This window comes from Vulpes vulpes, chromosome 1 (genome assembly GCF_048418805.1).
Source record: "Vulpes vulpes isolate BD-2025 chromosome 1, VulVul3, whole genome shotgun sequence".
NCBI classification, from domain to species: domain Eukaryota; kingdom Metazoa; phylum Chordata; class Mammalia; order Carnivora; family Canidae; genus Vulpes; species Vulpes vulpes.
The window spans coordinates 73,630,979-73,651,779 of record NC_132780.1 but is presented as its reverse complement, the minus strand read 5'-3'; the positions used below and the strand labels follow the sequence as shown (position 1 = coordinate 73,651,779).

General features: G+C 42.3%; 1 protein-coding gene across 3 annotated transcripts in view; it reads left to right on the top strand.

Annotated features, from left to right (window-relative positions):
- The window catches only part of SYTL3 (synaptotagmin like 3), an 84,650-nt gene that overhangs the window by 8,524 nt on the left and 55,325 nt on the right, over positions 1-20,801 (top strand). For all 3 annotated transcript variants that reach the window (XM_072766899.1, XM_072766908.1, XM_026018742.2), the window contains exons 3-4: positions 1,152-1,785; positions 4,313-4,531. In XM_072766899.1, the coding sequence (XP_072623000.1) occupies positions 1,676-1,785; positions 4,313-4,531 (329 nt within the window). In that variant the 5' untranslated portion in view covers positions 1,152-1,675. The remainder of the gene's footprint in view (positions 1-1,151; positions 1,786-4,312; positions 4,532-20,801) is intronic.

Here is a 20,801-nt window from a genome sequence, read left to right as displayed (position 1 = left end):
TAAAATTTAGCATTTCTTTCCATTATGAATATAGGCATCAAACCACAGTAGAACTAGCAGGACTGGTTAACAAATAGAAATCAGTAATGGAAATCACACATATTTTCATACCACAATGCATGTTGCAGCTATCTCAAGACGTTATTTATAATCACTACTTTGAAACTATAGTAGTTGTTAGGTCACTGCTAGATCATGCATCAGTGAACGTATATATATTACTATATTAAAACGTTTTGGTATATGGTTTCCTTTGTAATTAAATGTATTTTATTTTATTCATTTAAATACACAGGCTTCACCAGACTACCAAAGATTAAGAAAAAAAAAAAAGTTTAAGAATCTCTGCTTAATGAAAATGATCGCTTAGGGCTCTATTAACCTCTTATTTAATGATTTGTTATGGATCATAAATTAATATAATGTGGATTTCTGTTGAAGCCCAACAAAAGTTTAGCTTCTAAAGCATTGAAAGGAAATCTTATTACTAAAGAATTCATGTCCATTTGATAACAAAATGGCATTACAGAAAGTATATTGCTTTGATCTACACTTTCTGTATTTCATTGATATGCATCTAGCCAGTGTTTTATAAATTCAACACCATCTTCTTGGTTGCGGGGAGGAGCAAATTGAAGGTTATGGGAGCCCAATGTCACCAATGGGGGGGACAAAAGCAGGGAGAATGGCTGAAGAACCTTTCAACCAGCATTAAACAGAAACAAGACCCCATGCAAAAGATATCCTTGAAAACCATTAAAAACCATAAATAATTGATGGATGATCCTTCAGACATCCCCAACTGATTAAATTTCTTTTGAGTTTTGAAATGAATTGTAAAACTGATAGCTAAGCATTGAGCACATTGAGTTCTCTTAATGTATTTTCAATTAGGATGATGGGCGTTAAACATGGACCTTTATGCCTCTAATCACTGGAGATACTGGATTCATTCTAGAAGAGTTCAAGTTTAGAAGTTTGTGGCTTTTAGAAACATGAGAAGGCCAATTTAATAAAATTTAAAATGTTACATTATCACAATGGCAGAAGGTGCAAAGGTCCATGTGGAACATTTTGTGTGTTCTGAAGTAATGCTGCCAACATACACAAGTCAGGAAAATGATGCCATTTCGTTGTTGTCTTTCCTACAGGCTTTGAACTGCCTGGGCTTCTAATTACCACTACTGCTGACCCGAAAGCACTAGAGGGGAAAGTTAGCTTCTAAATATCCTCCATACTCTTCTAACTGCCATTTGTAAATTCCCTCAGATTGGGGCTCACTTCTGCTTTGCAGAAATTATCTGCTTGGAGCCATGCCTGATTTATAACCCTCTCTGGCAAAAACCTCAGAAAAAAGATATGCTTTTGTCTTAGACAGCCATCAGAGGCAGCAGTAGGGCCCAGTGGAAAGGATCCCCTGGGTGGCATGAGACTCTGGGAGCCACAAGTCCAGCTGACGGACAGCCTCTTGGGACTTTCTTCTCCTGGGTGTGACGCAGTTAAAAAGGAAAAAAAAAAAGAGCCACGAGCCAAACAGTTGCCAATGAAATAGGAGAAGGAGCGCTTTCAAGCACACGGGGCTGCTCCTGGACGCTCTGAGCTCACCCATAGCACAGGGGTGCACGGTCCAGGTCATGGAGTGACCCTCAACTCGGGTCTACACACGAGAGAAGGAATGGCTCGGGAAGTCAGTCTGAATTGCCTCCAGGAATTGGAACGTGAGGTCATCCTCCAGGTCCTGTACCGAGACCAGGCGGTTCAAAACATCGAGGAGGAAAGGATCCGGTATGTTGTCATCCACACGGGTGCCTGGCTCTGGGGTTGGGCTTTGCCTCCTTGCAGCCCGCTGCCACCTGGCTTGCTGCCACCTGCTTGCTCACCAATGCTTGCTGACCACTGGGTGTCCTGGCGTCCCCTCTGCAAGTGGCCCTGTGAGGGGTGGGGGCCAGGTAGCCCTGCCCTATAACTCAGCTCCCCACATTAGGGAAAAGGGAGGCTGCTTTTGTCGTTCACTTAAAATAATGCCTTTTGGTGCTAAGTTTGTTGTCTGCTGCTTGTCCCTTTGCTACTTTGTGGGACTAATTCAAAAGAAGATTTTCAGGGATCCCTGGGTGGCGCAGCAGTTTGGCGCCTGCCTTTGGCCCAGGGCGCGATCCTGGAGACCCGGGATCGAATCCCACATCGGGCTCCCGGTGCATGGAGCCTGCTTCTCCCTCTGCCTGTGTCTCTGCCTCTCTCTCTCTCTCTCCGTGACTATCAAAAATAAATAAAAATAAAAATTTAAAAACAAAAAAAACAAAAAAAAAAAAAAAACAAAAGAAGATTTTCAGGGGCACGTGGGTGGCTCAGGCTGTGATCCTGGGGTCCCGGGTTGAAGTCCCACATTGGGCTCCCTCCCAGGGAGCCTGCTTCTCCCTCTGCCTCTGTCTCTGCTTCTCTCTCTGTCTGTGTGTCTCTCATGAATAAATAAATAAAAATACTTAAAAAAAAAAAAAGAAAAGAAAAGGAAGATTTTCAGGCTTCTACTATGCTTCACAAGGGAAAGACCTCCAGTGATAGGTTGCCTAAATTGTTTTTTTTGGGGGGGGGGGGAGGGTCACCAAAGACCCACAGAAAAGCCAAGAAAGCAACGTAGAAATAGCAGGTCCACTGCAATCCGTTCCTGTCTTTTCCTTTGTGTGCTTTTGCTTCCAAGTTGGCTTTGAGGGCAGGGGGAGCATAAAATATGAACCTGCTCAGCCTGTTCTCTGACTGATCTGTCAATAGGAAGTTTCTTTCCTTGTCTATCTAGAAGCCACATGCCATGCGCTATTTGATAATAGTTTACACTTAATAAAGCAGGGCTAGGCCGGGTCAAAACTGCTGATGTTAGCGGTCAAGTTTCACCTTTATAAATGGCGATGCCTCGTTTATCGATGTTTGAAAAATAAGTACATGGAATAGGCTTTTTGATTTTGTTTTTAATGACAAAACTCTTTCAGAGTCTGTCAAGAAAAATACATATAAAAAGAAAAACAACAACAACAAAAAAAAACAAAAAAAACCCCAAAAAAACAAAAAAAAAAAAAAAAGAAAAATACATATAAAATAAAATTTAGGGCAACAAAATGGTTGAGGAATGAGAGAAGTTTGTGGGTTATCTGAAAGATACAGTGATTTCTTTTCCTTTTTTCTTTTAAGATTTCATTTATTTACTTGAGAGAGAGAGTAAGCGAGCAAGAGAGAGGGAGCACAAGCAGGGGAAGGAGCAGAGGGAGAAGGAGAGGTAGGCTCCCCACTGAGCAGGGCCCACAACGGGTCTCGATCTCAGGACCCCGGGATCACAACCTGAGCTGAAGGCAGATGCTTAACCAACTGAGCGCCCCCAGGCGCCCCTACACTGTTTTTTCTGTCCTCTCCTGTCATTCCAAAGCTCTCTAAATGCACTTATACTTTCTTCCACTAAAAAAAATAATACACTGAACAAAATGGATTGTCTTTGATGATTGGAGGCCTTTCAGTGATTTAGAAGCATGATTTTGAATAGAAACAAAGTAATATGGACACTGTGGTAAGGAAATTTTTTTCCAGAGGGAACTGACTAGAGCAAATCCTGTAAGTTGAATGAACATAAATTTGCGTCTCGAGACTGGCTTCTCTCTTCTAAAAATAGTTAGCAGAGATGTTTCAAAAAAGAGTATTCTGGTTAATAATACCTCTTTGGGGTCCAGTGTAAGGTCCCCTGGCACTTGGGGTATTGTCTCGGGGAAATAGGGACTGGAAGTGAACTGACCACCCATTAAAAAAAAAAAAAATCCAGTAGTAGAAACGTAGCATTAGTTAAATAATTTTTACTGAGACTTAATGACAGCAACAGGTGTGCATATCATTATAGATATTTCCATGCCTTCTATATTAAAATTGATGGCATTTTCTGTGTGTGTTTTGTTTTGTCCTCTCTCTGTTCTTGCTAACCCTTATGATGCTCTTTGGGCATGGAGGGATGAGCCTAGAACAAAACTAGCGGCTAACTTCTCCATGCCAGACACTTTTTAGGCTTTGCCATTTAATCCTCCCAGCATCCCTGGGAGGTAGGCTTTTTTCCATCTCTGTTTCACAGTGGAGAAAAATCTCGGAGCCCCCTTCTGGAGAGATTGCATGAGATTCATAGTCACACAGCCATCCATGTTTTACCCAGGAGTGTTGGATGCCAAAGCCCCTTCTTTATTCATATGCTATGGCGTTGGTGTTGGGGCCTTTGCCATGTAGGAGCATGTCTGGGGTCTGCCCTTCCATTTAGTCATATCTTATTATCTGACTCTTTGGGCCACAGGAAACTGAAAACACACCTGCAGCATCTCCGGTGGAAAGGAGCAAAGAGCGTGAGCCAGGAGTACAGGGAGAACTCCTGTGCACGCTGCCACCAGGAGCTGGGGCTCCTGCTGAACCGCGGGGCCGTGTGCCAGGGCTGCAGCCACCGTGTGTGTTCTGAGTGCCGAGTGTTCCTGAGGAAGACCCGTGCCTGGAAGTGTACTGTGTGCTTTGAGGACAGGTAAGATTCCTCCCATCGACTCGAGCCTCAGAGATGGTCCCCCACAAACTTCTGACAAAGAGAGCTGTCACTTCTCAAATTCGAGTGATGAATGTTGGCAGAGGGCTTAATATGAAGCTCCCTTTCTAGACTTGGAAGCTATAGTGATTTAGAAATAAATGTTAGGGCACCTGGGTGGCTCAGTTGATTAAGCATCTGCCTTTGGCTCAGGTAATGATCCCAGGGTCCTGGGATAGAGTCCCCGGTCAGGATCTCTGCTCAGTGGGGAGCCTGCTTCTCCATCTTCCTCTGCTGCTTCCCCTGCTTATGCTCTCTCTCTCTCTCTCTCTGTCAAGTGAATTAGTAAATATAGAACTTTTTTTTTTTTAAGATAGAACTTTTTAAAAAATAATACGTTTTGGGCAGCCCAGGCAGCTCAGCAGTTTAGCACCACCTTCAGCCCAGGGTGTAATCCTGGGAACCCGAGATTGAGTCCCATGTTGGGCTCTCTGCATGGAGTTTGCTTCTCCCTCTGCCTGTGCCTCTGCCTCTCTTTCTCTCTGTGTCTCTCATGATTAAATAAATAAAATATTTAAAAAAAAATAATACATTTAATCACATAAAAAGTTTTTTTTTAATTTAAAAAATATTTGTTTGTAATGGCTAAGGACAGGCTAACCCAGAAGTTAAGATTCATTTGGATTTCGTAACTAGGTGCCTAAGTTCTCTTAGAGCTTAATTTATCTCATTCAGAGAATGTCAACATAAGGAATATTAGAGTGAGCCTGTGTAGAGCTATTTACTTATTTTTAAAGATTATGTATTTATTTATTGAGCATGAGTAGGGGGAGAGGCAGTGGGAAAGAGAGAGAGAAAGAGAGAGAGAATCCCAAGCATAGTGGAGAGTCCCATGTGGAGCTCGATCCCAGGACCCTGAGATCATGATCAGAACTGAAATCAGAAGTCAGACACTTAACTGACTCAGCCACTCAGGTGCCCTGCATTATTTATTTAAAAAAATATTTCATTGAAGTATAATTGACATATGTCATTATATTGGCCTCAGGGGTACAGTATAATGACTTGATATTTGTAAATATTGCAAAGTGATCAGCACATAGATCTTGTTACCATCCTCCTGATTTGTACTTCAGTTCTGAATGATAACCTTGTTGGGTAGAGTATTCTTGGTTGGCAGCTTTTTTTCCGTTCAGCACTTTGGATTCATCATCCCACTCCCCTCTGGCTGCAAATTTCTGATGAAAAATCTGCTGATTATCTTATGGTATGTATGTAGCAAGTTGTTTTTCTCTTGTTGCTTTTAAAATTCTCTTTTTATCTTTAGCTTTTGACATTTAATTAGAATGTGCTTGGTGTGATCTCTTTGGGTTCATCTTACTTGGAATTCTCTGGGCTTCCTGGAACTGGATGTCTGTTTCTCTTCCTAGGTGAGGGCACTTTTCAGCCATTATTTTATTTTGTCAAATAACTTTCTGCTCCTTTCTCTCTCTCTTCTCCTCCTGGCCCTTGTAAGGTAAATGTCATTCCACTTGATGTTGTCCCATTGGCCTGTGAAGCTGTCTTCGTCGTCGTCGTCGTCTTCTTCGTCTTCGTTTTCTTTTTCTTCTTCTTTCTTCTTTCTTCTTTCTTCTTCTTCTCCTTCTCCTCCTCCTCCTCCTTTTTCTCCTCCTCCTCCTCCTCCTCTTCTTCTTCTTCTTCTTCTTCTTCTTCTTCTTCTTCTTCTTCCTCCTCCTCCTCCTCCTCCTCCTCCTCCTCCTCCTCCTCCTCCTCCTCCTCCTCTTCCTCCTCCTCCTCTCTTTTTTGACTTCTTTTTTTCCTTTATGCTGCTCTGTTTGGGTGAGCTCCACTGCCCTGCCTTCCAGATGGCTGATCTGCTTTTCTTCATCTGGTCTGCTGGGGATCCCCTCCATTGTGTGCTTCAGCTCCATGACTAATGCTTGGCACTTGCTGATGTGTTCCATTTCTTTGTTGAAGTTCTCACTGTGCATTCATCTGAGCTTCTCCTGAGTCTGGTCAGCATCTTTGTGACCATTACTTAGATTTCTTTATCAGCTAGATTACTTACCCTGTTAAATTAAGGTATTTTTCTGAGATTTTACCTTGTTCTTTCATTTGGAACATACTTCTCTGTGTCTTCATTTTTGCTTGACTCTCTCTGTTTCTACATGTTAGGCCAAAAAGCAACCTCTCCCCATCTTGAAGGAGTGGCCTCGTGTGGGTGATGAACCTTGTCATTCAACCTCACTCTAGCTCTTTCCAACCTTTGCGATTGCCCAGGAAGCCTGATTTAATCAATCTCTCTCTCTCTCTCTCCTCTCTCTCTCTCTCTCTCTCAAAGATTTTATTTATTTATTCATGAAAGACACACAGAGAGAGGCAGAGACATGGGCAGAGAGAGAAGCAGGCTCCCCACAGGGAGCCTGATGTGGGACTTGATTCCAGAACCCCAGGATCATGCCCTGAGCCAAAGGCAGATGCTCAGCCACTGAGCCACCCAGGGATCCCTAGCCTGATTTATTCTTGACAGGCCTCTGCTGGGGTGCCAAGACCTGTGGATATTCCAAAGGGAAGGATCTTTTAGAATGTAGTTTAAGGCCGATAGGAAGCTAGACCCATATGCAGCAGCTTTTAAAGTATGCAAATAAACACAGTCCTGTGGGACCACAGTCATAAACTGTTGGCCTCCAGACTAGGAGGCCCAGAGGTGTCCTTTGGGTGAAGGTTGCAAAATACAGGGCTCTAGACAAATGTATAAGCTCCTTCCTGGGAGATTGAGGAGAGTTGAGGCAAGGCCAGGGCTGAGTGCGAGGATTCTGTCTCTCTGCCTGTGTTCCCTGAGAAACACCTTCATAATCTCTGGTTTTGTGGCAAGCAGGAAGTATGTCCCTCAGGCAAAAGCTCCAGGTCAAGTAAATAGGACTTCTTCATGGTGAGACTGGGGATGTGCTTCGGTCAGCTGTCTGTGCAGCACCCTGGGGGTTGTACCCTGCCAGGAACTGTCTTTGCAATTATTATAGTCCTGTGGGGCCCAGGAACACAAGCCCCCTGGCCACCAGGGCTAGGTGATCAATGGGTGTCCACTGTTTGGGCTGCAGGCACCTGCTGGCTTTGCAATGCAGCTGGAGAGTACAGGGATGGGGCATGCCCACCAGCTTTAGAAAGGCAGTGGGCAAATGCCTGGGCTGTGCACGGCCCTTGGCTTTGGTGATGCTGCAGGAGAGTGCTGTCTCTGCATCCCGTCAGCAGCAACAAGGCGGTGGGAGAATGCTGTGACCACTTGTACCCTCCAGCCCCAGGAAGGCACATGCCTGCCAGCTTCAGCAAGGCAGTGGGAAAATATCATGGACCACTCACCCCACTGGCCCTAGCAAGGCAGCAGGAGGGTTCCATGTCTCTGTGTGCCTGCCCATGCCAGTAGGATAGAGGGAGACTGCAGAAATGGTGTTCATCTCTGGAGAGAGTCCCACCTGTCCCCCACCCCTCTGGCAGATGCCTTAAGATTAGCAAATGAATGTCCTTCACGCAGAGTCTAGATGCTTTTCATCTAGGCTCAAGAGTCTAGATTGCTTTTGTCCCGGGTCTCCATGTGAGTGAGACCACGTGCTCCTTGGACATAAGTCCCATTGTTCTAAGCCAGACTTTTTTGGGGCACATCTCTCTGGTGCAGGTCCCAAGGGTTAGGGTACCTGGCATGGGGCATAAACCCTTCACTCCACTGGGAGAAACTGCACTTGTGAAATCCCTCCCTGTTCTGGGTCTCCATGCTGGGGGGCTAGAGGGCTTCTGGCAAGACCATGTCTCTGCCTCTCCTGACCATCTGGGTGTGGTCTTCCATCATTCCTTGTGGAAGGGCAGTTCAGCTGGTTTTCAGTTCTTCTTCAGAGGGAGTTTCTCCATATGAGGCTGCAGATTTGGTGTCGGTGGGAGGAGGTGCATTCAGGGCCTTCCTATGCCACATCATCCCACGCAGCTTTACGTAAGGCTGCTTGGAAAGAGGTAAGCTGACTTGCACTGAATACTCGGATAAAGAAATGAGTGTGCTCTCTATCAGTGCTGGACTGAATCTTCACATATTTCAATCATTTGGTGTTGTGATGTTTTTAAAACAATTTATAACATGGAATTGATATATTGAACTACCCATTTCAAAAATGATAAACAGTATGTTTGGCTTGGGCTCCCACTTTCCAACGCAAGGATGTGCTGGTCATGGATTTCTTGAAAACACAAGAGCAGGTGTTTCTGTTTATTGGCGACAGTGTGCACAAGGGCACTGCAGAACTTAGGGGAAGGGAGGAATGTTCGTCTGGTGTGAGTCTAGGAGAATAGTCAGAGACTTTGGGATTTGAAAACAGCTTCTAAGTGTTGCTGCAGATGTCTGAGCGCCCTTGGACAGAGATCCCGAGAGCCACTCACATGTTGCGGGTCCACTGGCTGGGCTTCCTCTCCCCCTAAATTGGGAGAGTTGTGTTTTTTTGGCTCCTGACATTAAAGTCCTCAGATTTCCTGCTCCTTTGCAAGCCTAATTTCAATCCTTCATCCAAGGAGAAGTGAAGTTGTTCAACCAGATTTCTTTGCTCCTGAACAGCACACCTTCTATTTCCACAGCAGCATGTCAAGTCACGCTGACTTCAGAACTAACTCACGTCCCTTTGGTTGGTTGAGGCTTTGTCCTTCAGGCTTTGCTTTTTTCTTTTTCTCTCTCTCTCTCTCTTTCTTTCTTTCTTTCTTTCTTTCTTTCTTTCTTTCTTTTTTTTCTTCTTTTCTTTTCTTCTTTTCTTTCTTTCTTTCTTTCTTTCTTTTTCTTTTCTTTTCTTTTCTTTTCTTTTCTTTTCTTTTCTTTTCTTTTCTTTCTTTTTTTTTTTAGAGCTCCATGCTCAATCCCTTGAGAAGGAAAGACAGGGAGTTGCTAAGAGCTGCACCACCACAGGGCTCTTGAGAGAGGAGATAACAATTCCAAATAACATCTAGAAAGGTCTTCAGCTTTTCTTCCCTCCTTTCAATCAACTGTATTCGAACTCTAACAGTAAACATTGCCTGGTAAGGGGTTAAATGCTTGGCATTTTTTTGTCTTCTAATAGTTTATTGTAAGCTAAAAATCACAACAGGAGGATGGGTGAGGCCGAGGCAGTCTCCCAGGAAGGCGACGCAAGAGGGCATCGAGCCCTGGCTATTGTAACTCTACCCTCCAAGTACACACAGTGTGATTTCTAAAATCCCAACTTCCTTGTTTTGAAATAAGGATGCTTTTCAAAATACCAAAGATAATTGCATTATGAGGAGTAAATTGCTTCAGGAAATTGTATGGGGACAGAAGGCAATAATTTATAACCACACATATTTCCTCTCCCCTTTCTTCGCAGCCTCTGTTCCCTGTCTGGTTTGGTCCACCCTGGCCTCCTCCATCCTAGAGAAAAGGCTAGTTAAACTTTAGAATATTTGACAATCATAACTGAGTGAGTCCTGGATGGGGTGGGCCTCTCTGGCTTTTCTCTCTCTGTAGCTTTGTCAGCCTCAGATCCAGTCCTTGGGAAGAAGTGGATCCATCGTGGGACCAGGAAGAGGGAAGGAGGTTTTCTAAGTCAGGAAAGGGGAAGCTGTAGGATAGCAATTTTAAAAAAGCAAAACCCATTGACAGAGCAATCAGAGCAAAAGGCCTGTGGAACGTCCTGGCCTCGGGGTTGTGTCAAGGTTCCAGGAGACCTATGAGGTTTCTGCTTCAAGGCACATTTTCTCTTGGAGCTGCTAAGAGTCCTTGGGAACTCAGAGGAGGGAGGGCTGAGCTGGCTCTAGGTGACTTTCAAGCATGTGTGTTTGGAGTATTTCCCGAAGAGTCAGGAAGAGAGGGAGACAGACATCAGTTGGGGAAGGAGGATACAGTGTGGGGATGAGCATGTTTCATCTAAACCTTAACGAAACAGTCTTATGCGGGAGGGGCATCTGGGTCGCTCAGTGGTTGAGCATCAGTCTTTGGCTCAGGTCGTGATCCTGGGGTCCTGGGATCGGGGCCCACATCGGCATCAGTCTTTGGCTCAGGTCGTGATCCTGGGGTCCTGGGATCGGGGCCCACATCGGGCTCTCTGTGTCTCTCATAAATAAATAAAACTCTTAAAAAAAATAAAGTCTTATGGGGCAGCTACAATTATTATCCTAATTTTACAGGTGAGAAACAAGAGGCTAAGAGGCATAAGGTAGTTAGCCCGAGGCCAGCGAGTCAGTTAGACTAGAGCCCTGGTCTTCTGAATCCCACCCCTTCTAGATCCCTGCCCTCTTCCACCTGTGGGGAGAAAAGCCACTCAGAAGACCTTGGATCTCAAACTCATAGGAAACGGGGTGTGAGCATAGGTGCTTCCCCAAAAGAAAGCAGTACCAGAGTATGCCAGTGTTCCACAGGGAGGACCCAGGGGCAGGGAAGGTGAAGGCCACCTATCCCCAGGAAACTCTATGCAGTGAAGGGGGCAAGAAGTGATAAGGCTGGAGGCAAAAAGAAATTGAGAGCAAAAGAGAAGCAGCAGAAAGACCTCAGAAAACAAAGACATAAAAAAATATAAAAAAATAAAGAGTCTTTATGTTCTGTCTCCCTTTCGATATTTCCTACCCACTTCTTCTCTCCTAACTCTGGGAAATGAACTAGGGGTGGTGGAAGGGGAGGAGGGCGGGGGGTGGGGGTGAATGGGTGACGGGCACTGAAGGGGGCACTTGATGGGATGAGCACTGGGTGTTATTCTATATGTCGGCAAATTGAACACCAATAAAAAATAATTATTAAAAAATAAATAAATAAAAATAAATTAAAAATAAAAATAAATTAAAAATAAATTAAATTAAAAATATTTTTTTTAAGAAAAGGGCAACCCCGGTGGCCCAGCGGTTTTGCGCCACCTTCAGTGCCGGTGTGCTCCTGGAGACCTGGGATCGAGTCCCACGTCGGGCTCCCTGCATGGAGTCTGCTTCTCCCTCGGCCTGTGTCTCTGCCTCTCCCTCTCTCTCTCTCTCTCTCTGTGTGTCTGTCATGAATAAATAAAATTTTAAAAAGACAAAAAAAAAAACTGAAAAGGACTTGGAAGAACAAAGTTGGTTGAAAGTTGCTTCCAGTCATGGGGGGCCCTATGTCGTCCTTAGCGGGAGCCATCAAAAGAGGGTGATTTGGGTGAAGGAAAGAAGACAAAGAGGTATAAATGCGTCCTTGCTTCTTTGCTTAATGCCCCCTGCACCCCTGCAGCATACTGACAATTTCCACGATGAAATGGAACGAGGTAACAACCATGATGAAATGTCAAAGAGACTAAACTTTATACTTGCATCCCTAGAACAGAGATTTTAGAGTTAGGGTTTCATATAGTGGGAGGCAGTACTCTTGATTTCAGGGCTGCTCACATGTCTCGGATGTACTAGGCCTGAGGCTAATGGAGAGAAACTTGAGTGGTTGCAGATTGATATACAGACCTCGGCATTTATTATCACATTCTTAGTTCTCTGGTTGGGATTTGAATTATTGTACAGAGCAGTAAAGGTTAAAATAAAATTTTGGAATTTATTAAAGGGGATTTTTTGTTATTATTGCCCAAATAGATTTTAGATTAGGATTTAGATGCAAAGCTATCGTTACAGGAGGGTGTATCTTTCGCCTTGTGTGAAATAATTTTTGTTGAAAATCAAGTGACATTATGAGACAAGTTTTATAGCAATTTTGTTTTCTCCTTAAAGTAAAACTTCCCAGAGCTTGGAAAATATAATCTTTGAAATTTCAGACTGATAGTCCCAGCATTTTCCTAATCCCATGTTTTGGTAAAATACTGAATCTCCATTTCATATCCACCAAGGCAAATAGTTAATGTATGAGAATGGAATAATTTGCAGTCATTGTTGTAAATACTTCTGCTCTTTAAATGACTAAAAGTTCTAACTCCGCGAAATGTTGAAACCCAAGTGAATGCTGGGTATGGTATAGGAGAGCTGGCGAGAAAGGATTTTAGCTTGGTGCCAAGGTCAAAGTGACATGTCTTTGCTGCCTATCTTCTATTTCAAAACCTGACTTTTTTTCTAATCTGATTTTTTAACATTATTGATAGTGACTGTGTTCATGTGCTTCACATGAAAAAGTATACACGAGTTGACTATACTGAGTCTAATATTTCACATAGTTATACATCTGCACGTTTTCAAGAGATTAGCCACTAAAAACCAATTTTACAAGGGAAAAGCCTTTTGGTCTTTGAAATAAAGTTTTTCTCTTCTTAGTTGTCACCTAGCGATGGCATCTGTTTTGGTCCTCACAGTATAGCTTGGCTATTTCATGAGGTATATGTACCTTGCTTTCTGTAGGAATATGAAAGATAATAATTGTATGTAGGATCATGACATTCTGTTTTAATCCATTGGCCAAATGGGAGTAATGAACATTTAATATTCTTTGAAGCCTTGTGCTACTAAAACATATAGTAAAAAAGTGGAGATGTATAGAACATTTTGGGGAAAAGTTTATTTTTGAAAAGGTTATTTTGTACTTACTAAAGGGAATGCTTTCACAATAATTTGAATATTATTCCTTTTGTTGAAGCTGAAATTTCTTCTGTGATGAGTACTTGATTAGTTACACAGGCCTTGGCTGTTAAAACCTTTCTTGGAGATAAGTAAGCCTTCTGTAGCATTGATTATCTTGTTCATACTTGATGTTGTCACTGCACTCAGCTCAGCTGAAACTTTTGCCCTGTAGGGAAGGTCAGCACGAGGAGGCTGCTTTCCTGGGCTGGTGCTTGTGTGGGGTAGTGAGGTCCTGCTTTGGTTAACTGTGAGCTAGAGTTAAGGGTTCTGGAAGATATAGGGATCCCAGACAGGCATGTAGTTCCTTTGAAGTCATGTTTTCATAGGAATTTCCACAATAGCATACCCATGTCCATAGAGCAGACCAAAATGCATTCTGATGCCAAAGAGAAGTCATGTGTGAATTTAGGGGTTTTAGGTGATTCAACTCTGTACTGTTCCCTCACTGCAGATAGTTTAGAATCAATATTTTCATTCAAAGAAAGTTGCCCATGGATTTCTAGCTAATGTTAAAGCTGGCCTCAGTATGTTACACTCTTCTGAAATCCTGTTTTTGAGATGCTTTGGTGATGATGAAATTAGGTGTTGTGATATCTTTGTCAGATTCAAACTTAATTTCTTTAAAAAAAAAAATCATTAAGTTTAACAAAGCTGGGACACCTGGGTGGCTCAGCGGTTGAGCATCTGTCTTCAGCTCAAGACGTGATCCCATGGTCCGGGGATCGAGTCCCACATCTGGCTCCCTGCATGGAGCGTGCTTCTCCCTCTGCCTCTGTCCCTGCCTCTTTTTCTCTGTGTTTCTCATGAATAAATAAATAAAATCTAAAATAAATAAATAAATAAATTAGCAAAACTGCTTCTTTAGAAGGAAAGAGATGTCTGCCTAATTTTATGTGCTTTGCTATCTGTATGAACAGTACTTTTATAACTACAGAAATGAAGTCATTGGATAAGAAATCAGTTATTCCTTCCACTTTTATAATTATAAAAACTTGCCAACAAGGCAGTGAAGCTGTTACCTTGAACAGAATCCTCAAAGCCTAACCTAGATTTTGCCACCTCTGAAACGGTTACTTTGTGTGTAAACCTCCATAATCTAGGGGCGTAAATTTATGTTGCCTTATGCTTGGTAAAGGAGGTATGATGCACATAACCTCCTATGTAACATATAATCTTACATGTTAAATGCATCTGGGTTAATTTTCAGTTTGCGGAAATGTGAGTATTTAAAATGTGAATCTTCTTATAAATGCTGATAGAGGGACACCTGGGTGGCTCAGCGGTTGGGTGTCTGCCTTTGGCTCAGGGCATGATCCCGGAATGCCTGGATCGAGTCCTGCATTGGGCTCCCTGGGTGGAGCCTGCTTCTCCCTCTGCATATGTCTCTGCCTCTCTCTTTCTGTGTCTCGTGAATAAATAAGATCTTAAAAAATAAATAAATAAATAAATAATATAAAATAAAAAAATAATATAAAATAAAAATAAATGCTGATAGATCCTGGGGCCAATCAGTAGAGCATGTGACTCTCAATCTCAGGATCGTGAGCTCAAGCTCCACATTGGGCCTGAAGCCTACTCAAAATTTAAAAATAAGAAAATGTTAAAATGCTGACAGATCCTAAGAGCTAGTATATTGTAAAACCTTCTGCTACCTGAAATAACAAAATGAAAATATTAATGCTGGGGTTTAAAAAAAAAAGACTTGTTTATTTATTTTAGAGAAAGCATGAGTAGGAGAGGGAGAGGGAGAAAGAGAGAGAATCCCAAGCAGATTCGATGCTGAGCATGGAGCTAGATGTGGGACTCAGTCCCAGGACCCTGAAATCGTGGCCTGAACCAAAATCAAGAGTTGGATACTTAATTAACTGAACCACCCAGCCACCCCTTAATGTTGGTTTTGACAACAACCCTGTAGCTTTCAAATATTAAATAATAAGCCAGTGATCATAGCAGCATTATTATTCATAATAGTCACAAGGTGGAAATAACCAGTGTCCATCAATGGATGAATGGATAAACAAAGTCGTATATACGTGTTATGGAATATTATTCAACTACAAAAAAAGAATGAAATTTTAATACATGCTAAAACACAGATAAACTTTACAAATATTATGATAAGTGAAGCCAGAAGGAAAAATGTATGATTCTACTTACAGGAGGTACCCAGAGTAGAGACAGAAATTCATAGAGACAAATGTTTTATAAATGCTATTCATGTCATCATTTTGAAATATTTACATTATTACAAATTATTACTTTTATGTCCTGTGATATCTCTCTCAATAAGTATTTTTGTCATCTGCATAGTTTTATAATTATATTTACAATTATTAAGCCAACTCTAAGTTTTAACACATTCAAGCACTCATTGCCAATCTTTTGAGACCATGATTTCCCAATTTGCAAGTTCTTTATTTTGATTCATTTTTCAATCAACTGAAGTGCCTCTTGAAGGATTTTTTGCCCTAGAAGAGCATGTGGGTGGCATATGATCTGAGTCATTGCAGATTTGAGGTTGCCCTCTGTAGCCTTCCATCATGAGCTATGACTTCACTGGGTTTTAAAATCTTAGGTCCCACCCTTTTCATTTTCATCTCAAAGCTCCAGAAATGTGTTCTCATTGTCTTTTGGAATTTAATATGACAGAGACATCTGAAGCTATTTTTATTTTTATTTATTTATTGATCATCTGTTTTTTATGTGTTACAAACATTGCGTGTTTTTTTTTTTCTGTGTACTTATAATTAAAACCAGTTTCTCATCCATGTCTGGGTATGAGCTCCTCTATGTTGTTTTTATGGAATAAAGTTTCTTTGAGCTGCCTATCCCTTGGATTTGCTTGTTTAAAAAAACTATATATAGTTTTATAGTTTTATATTTATATATAGTATATATACATATATAGTTTAAATATATATATGTATATGTATGTATTTTTTTTAGGGGCACCTGGGTGGTACAGTTGGTTAAGTATCCAGCTTCTTCTCAGGTCATGATCTCATGGTCATGGGATTGGCCCTGTATGGGGCTCTGTGCTCAGTGTGGAGTCTGAGACTTTCTCTCTCTTTCCCTCTGCCCCTCCCCACTGAGCACCCCACGTCTCTCAAATAATAAATAAATCAATTAAAATATTTTTAATTGTGGTAAAATATATATATAACATGAAACTTAATATCTTAGCTATTTTTCAGTCTACAGTTTAGTGGCACTAAGTCTGTTCACATCTTTGTGCAACCATCACCACCATCCATCTCCAGAACTTTTCCATCTCACAAAACTGAAACTTTGTAACTGGGTGATGGGCATTAAGGAGGGCATGGATGGAATGAGCATTAGGTATTATGTAAGACTAATGAATCACTGAACTCTACCTCTGAAACTAATAATATACTATATGTTAACTAGTTGAATTTAAATTTTAAAAAGTCCTATCAATTCTCAAAAGCAAAAAGCCCTAATCGGGTCCAGCGTTGGGCTCCCTTCATGGAGCCTGCTTCTCCCTCTGCCTGTGTTTCTGCCCAACCCCCCGCCTCTCTGTCTCTTATGAACAAATAAATAAAATCTTAAAAAAAAAAAAAAAGCAAAAAGCCCTAAAACTTTATAGCCATTAAACAAAGACTCCCTATTTCTTTCTCCTACTGGAAACCAGCATTCTGTTTTCTTTCTCTATGAATTTGCAGGTTCTAGGTGCACATATAAGTAGAATCATACAGTGTTTGTCTTTTTATGACTGGCTCATTTCACTCATCGAATATCCTCAAGCTTCATCCGTGTTGTAGCTTATTGCAAGTTTCCATCCTTTTTAAGACTTTATATTCCAAGGTGCATATTCCATAGTGTGTATATGTCACATTTTGTTCATTTGTTGATGGACACTTGGGTTTGCTTTTACCTTTTAGCTTTTATGAATGGTGCTGCTGTGAACGTAGGTGTACAAGCATCTCTAGAAGTCTCTACTTTCATTTCTTTTGGAGATACACCCAGGAGTGGAATTACTGGTTCGTAGGGTACTTACATGTTTAATTTTTTTAATACTATTTCCCATAATAGCTGTACCATTTTATAATCCTACTAACAGTGCATAAGGGTCCTGTTTCTTCACATCTTCATCAACACTTATTATTTTTAGGTTGCTTTGTTTGGTTTTGTTTTTCATAGTAGCCACTCTAATGGGTGTGAGGTGAAGGTTTGCTTGGTTTTTGCCTCAGTAACATTTTTTTCAGTCGGGTATGATTACTCTGATCATCTCTTATGCCACTTGCCCTTGCTTCTTGGGAAGTAACATTTATTTATTTATTTATTTTTTGGGGGGAAGTAACTTTTAATATGTAGGTTGGCTTTGTTCTCTGTTCCTCCAACATCTAATGTCTTTTTCTTTTCATGTTCTGGAAAAGCATGTCTACTGAGCATCACCAGTTCAGCTTTCCAGGCTCTCAATTCTGCTCCTGCTTGTTGGTAAACAGTTTTTGCTCTGCTTTTGTGTTCTTAGTTTCCTAGATTTGTCTTTGTTCTAGTCTGATGTTAAGGTACCTGGGTGGCTCAGTGGTTGAGCATCTACCTTCAGCTCAGGTTGTGATTTGGGGGTCCTGGGACCAAGTCCAGTATCGGGCTCCCTACAGGGAGCCTGCTTCTCCCTCTGCCTATGTCTCTGCTTCTCTGTGTCTCTCATGTATAAATAAATAAAATCTTTTTTTTTTTTTTTTTAAGAGAGATTGTTCTAGTCTGATGTCTCTTCGCGTCAGCCTGGTTTGTCCTTCTATCTTCTGGTCTCCTTCTCCTAGAAGCAGGTCTTAAATGTTTTTGAAGCCTAAGTGCTTTCTGGAATGTGCCCTGGTTTTCCCACTGTTGTGTGCTCTGAGAAGTTGTTGGGACTCTGTTTCTCCTGCCGGGTGGCGTTGTGTTGTCAGAAGTTCTCGGTTGTGTCTTCAGGTTGAACAATTACCAATGAGTATGTCTTCCTTGTTTCTCCCCTTCCTGTGGCTCTGTTGGTGGTTGTGGGCCCTTCTTAGATCTCTGGGGAAGATAGGGTGATACACAACATCTAACTCGATTTTTCTTGTCAAGGCCTCAAGCGCAGCTCTGTCCAGCTACAGTGGGATTTTTCTCACTCTTGTCGACTAAGTTAACTGATATCACAAACCAAGAATCACAAACTTGTGACCAACAGGCTGCAGATAGCCCACGGGCCTTGTGTGTTTGGCCTGCATGAAGTCTAACATTGATCATTTTAATGCCTTAAAATGAACCACAGGTTCTCCAGCTCATGACAGTCCCCACCCGACCTTATTGTCTCACACCCAGCTTGCTTCCATCGTTTACGCCTGGTGCCTGAGTCTGTGGCCCCTGCTGCATGTGCTTAGAGAGGCTGACACACATTAGACCATGCACACTGCCCGCAGGATCCCAGCTTATCTCTTCAGTTCTCAGGGTGTTCCCACAGAGCTGAGAATTTTTCTTCATTCACCAATCCACATGTCTTCGCTGGCCCCTACCATGTGCCCTAGGCACACTTGGGGGATGTGAATACAGGACTGAGTATGACGGGGCTCCTGTCTTCTCTCTGAGGTCAAGTGAGAGGGAGGGTTACTAATGTTTTGCAAGAAGTGGTGGTAGCAGCTTGATACAATCATTTCCTTATCTTCATCTTGATTCTCTGAGTCCTCCCCAAGTTACCTAGGATTTAATCACTGTAATCAGTTTTTTTTTCCTATTAAAAGCAGATCAACAGAGCTAGCAGAAAAAAAACTCACTGTTTTGCTTTGTAACTAAAAACTATTTTAGATGTGAGATTACTTGAAGTAAAGAAAAAAAAAATTCAACTGTATGGTTGCACAAGACTACTTCAGCTGGGAATTACCAAACAGGTGGACAAGCTAGCACAAAGCAGTGAGGTTGCTCAGTTTTACAGTATTTGGCTTCTTCATCTGGACTTTTTGCAGCTTATTCATCTGATGAGCCACCAGGGCCCTCCTGAGGCTTCCTGGCCATCAGGACATTGGGTAGAGAGCAGATCTGCCCAGGGAAATGTGCTTCTGTAGACATTCCCAAAATCCTGACTCTGCAGACCAATTTTCCGCCTCTTCTTGTCCACTCTGTGGTGGAAAATACATTAAGCAACTCTTGGGACATCGTGCTGACTTTTTGAAGAATATTAAGCGTGGATGGGACAGTTAGATGCAAGTAATTTAGATGCAAAATAAAACTGCTTTCCAACAGGCCTGTTTGGCTCACTACTTGCTGATAGTAACAGGTCAAACGATCTTTCTGTTCGGGTCATCCATTCATTGTATCATAGAACATTTGTATACTGGAATTTGCCAAGTGCTTTTCAACAGTTATTTCTTGTTTGCTGATGAAATGACGGTGTTAGCAGAGTTCAAGGCTATGGAAATGGACGCTGGAACCTCCAGAAGGGTAGTTAGAGCTGGCTCTGCACCATGTGCTTGGCATTTATGCCAGTGATCCTCATGCAGAGTCAGGGGCAAGGTCAGATGCCAGCTTCAGCTCTCGTAGTACTGTGGCTTCTGTTGTCTCCACCAACCCTAGGCTTTTGCCTTTGAGATGTATTTGTCAATTGATTGAGCAAGTTTTAAAGAAGTCTTGATTCTGAGGAATGTAAAAGCATTAGCCTATTGCTGAGCTCAGAAAAATGTTCCAAGAAGCTTTCATAGCCAGATTTTGATCAAACATCTGGGAGAAATAATACACACTTCCTCTGGTTACTGTGAGTCAGTCTACCCTGTGTTGGCCCTGACAAGGACGGAGATGTATGGGTTCGCTGTTGCAAGGTCTGCTCGCCTCTTAGACGATAAGAGCAACAAATGGTCCCCCTTTTTTGCATCTTGGGATTGGTGTGGACAGGGAGCATCATGAAGGGTATTTGGGAATCATTGCTTAGGCTGGCCTAAGCAATGGCTAGCCTTGGCTGGCCATAGGGGATTGTGGTTTGACTCACTGCTGGATTCTCAGCTCTGACCTCCTTCAAGTCTGAGCCCTGCCCCATCCCCAGCCCTGTCTGATACGTGGATGCTTTTAGTCCCAAGAGTAACAGGCTGCAGAGTGTGACCGGGTAGATTGGCCGAAAGGGTCACTTACCACCAGCAGAAAAGTCCAGAAGTGGAGTTCATTTATTAGATGGAGGTCTCCTGCTTCCACTTTTGATTTGGCTCCTCAACTCTCCTCATCTCACGGTTAGTTCTTGTCCTGCAGGTAAAGATGGAAGAGTTGCCCACAGGCAGGTGTGCAGGTGTGCTCCCTTCCAAGGAGTGTGAATTCACCTCCCGTCCCATTCATCTCTCCACACTTGGCCTGAGCTTTCATCCCGTTTGCCTTCACATGCCAGAGGGAAGCTTCCTAGGAGCTGAGTTCCCAAAGTGTTTTGTGTTGATTTAGTAGATTAGATTTTCGATTTTATGGTGCAAAATTTCCCTGTCTCTCTACAGACATATCACAGTTGAATATTTTATATATTTTGGCTCTGAATGGCAGCGACTGGTTATCAAAATTCTGTTATCACAATATATAAATGCCCTGTGTATTTTTCCCTTGTTCTAGTCACTAAGCATTGGGAATCACAATTTATTTACTCATTGTTGAACATAGCAGTTTCTCACCAGATGAAGGGGAGAAGCTGGTTGATGTCTTCTGTTACTAGAGCTGCATAGAGAAAGAGGATATTTCTTTTAAAAACGGGTAGTTGAACATATATTTGTGAATTGACTTA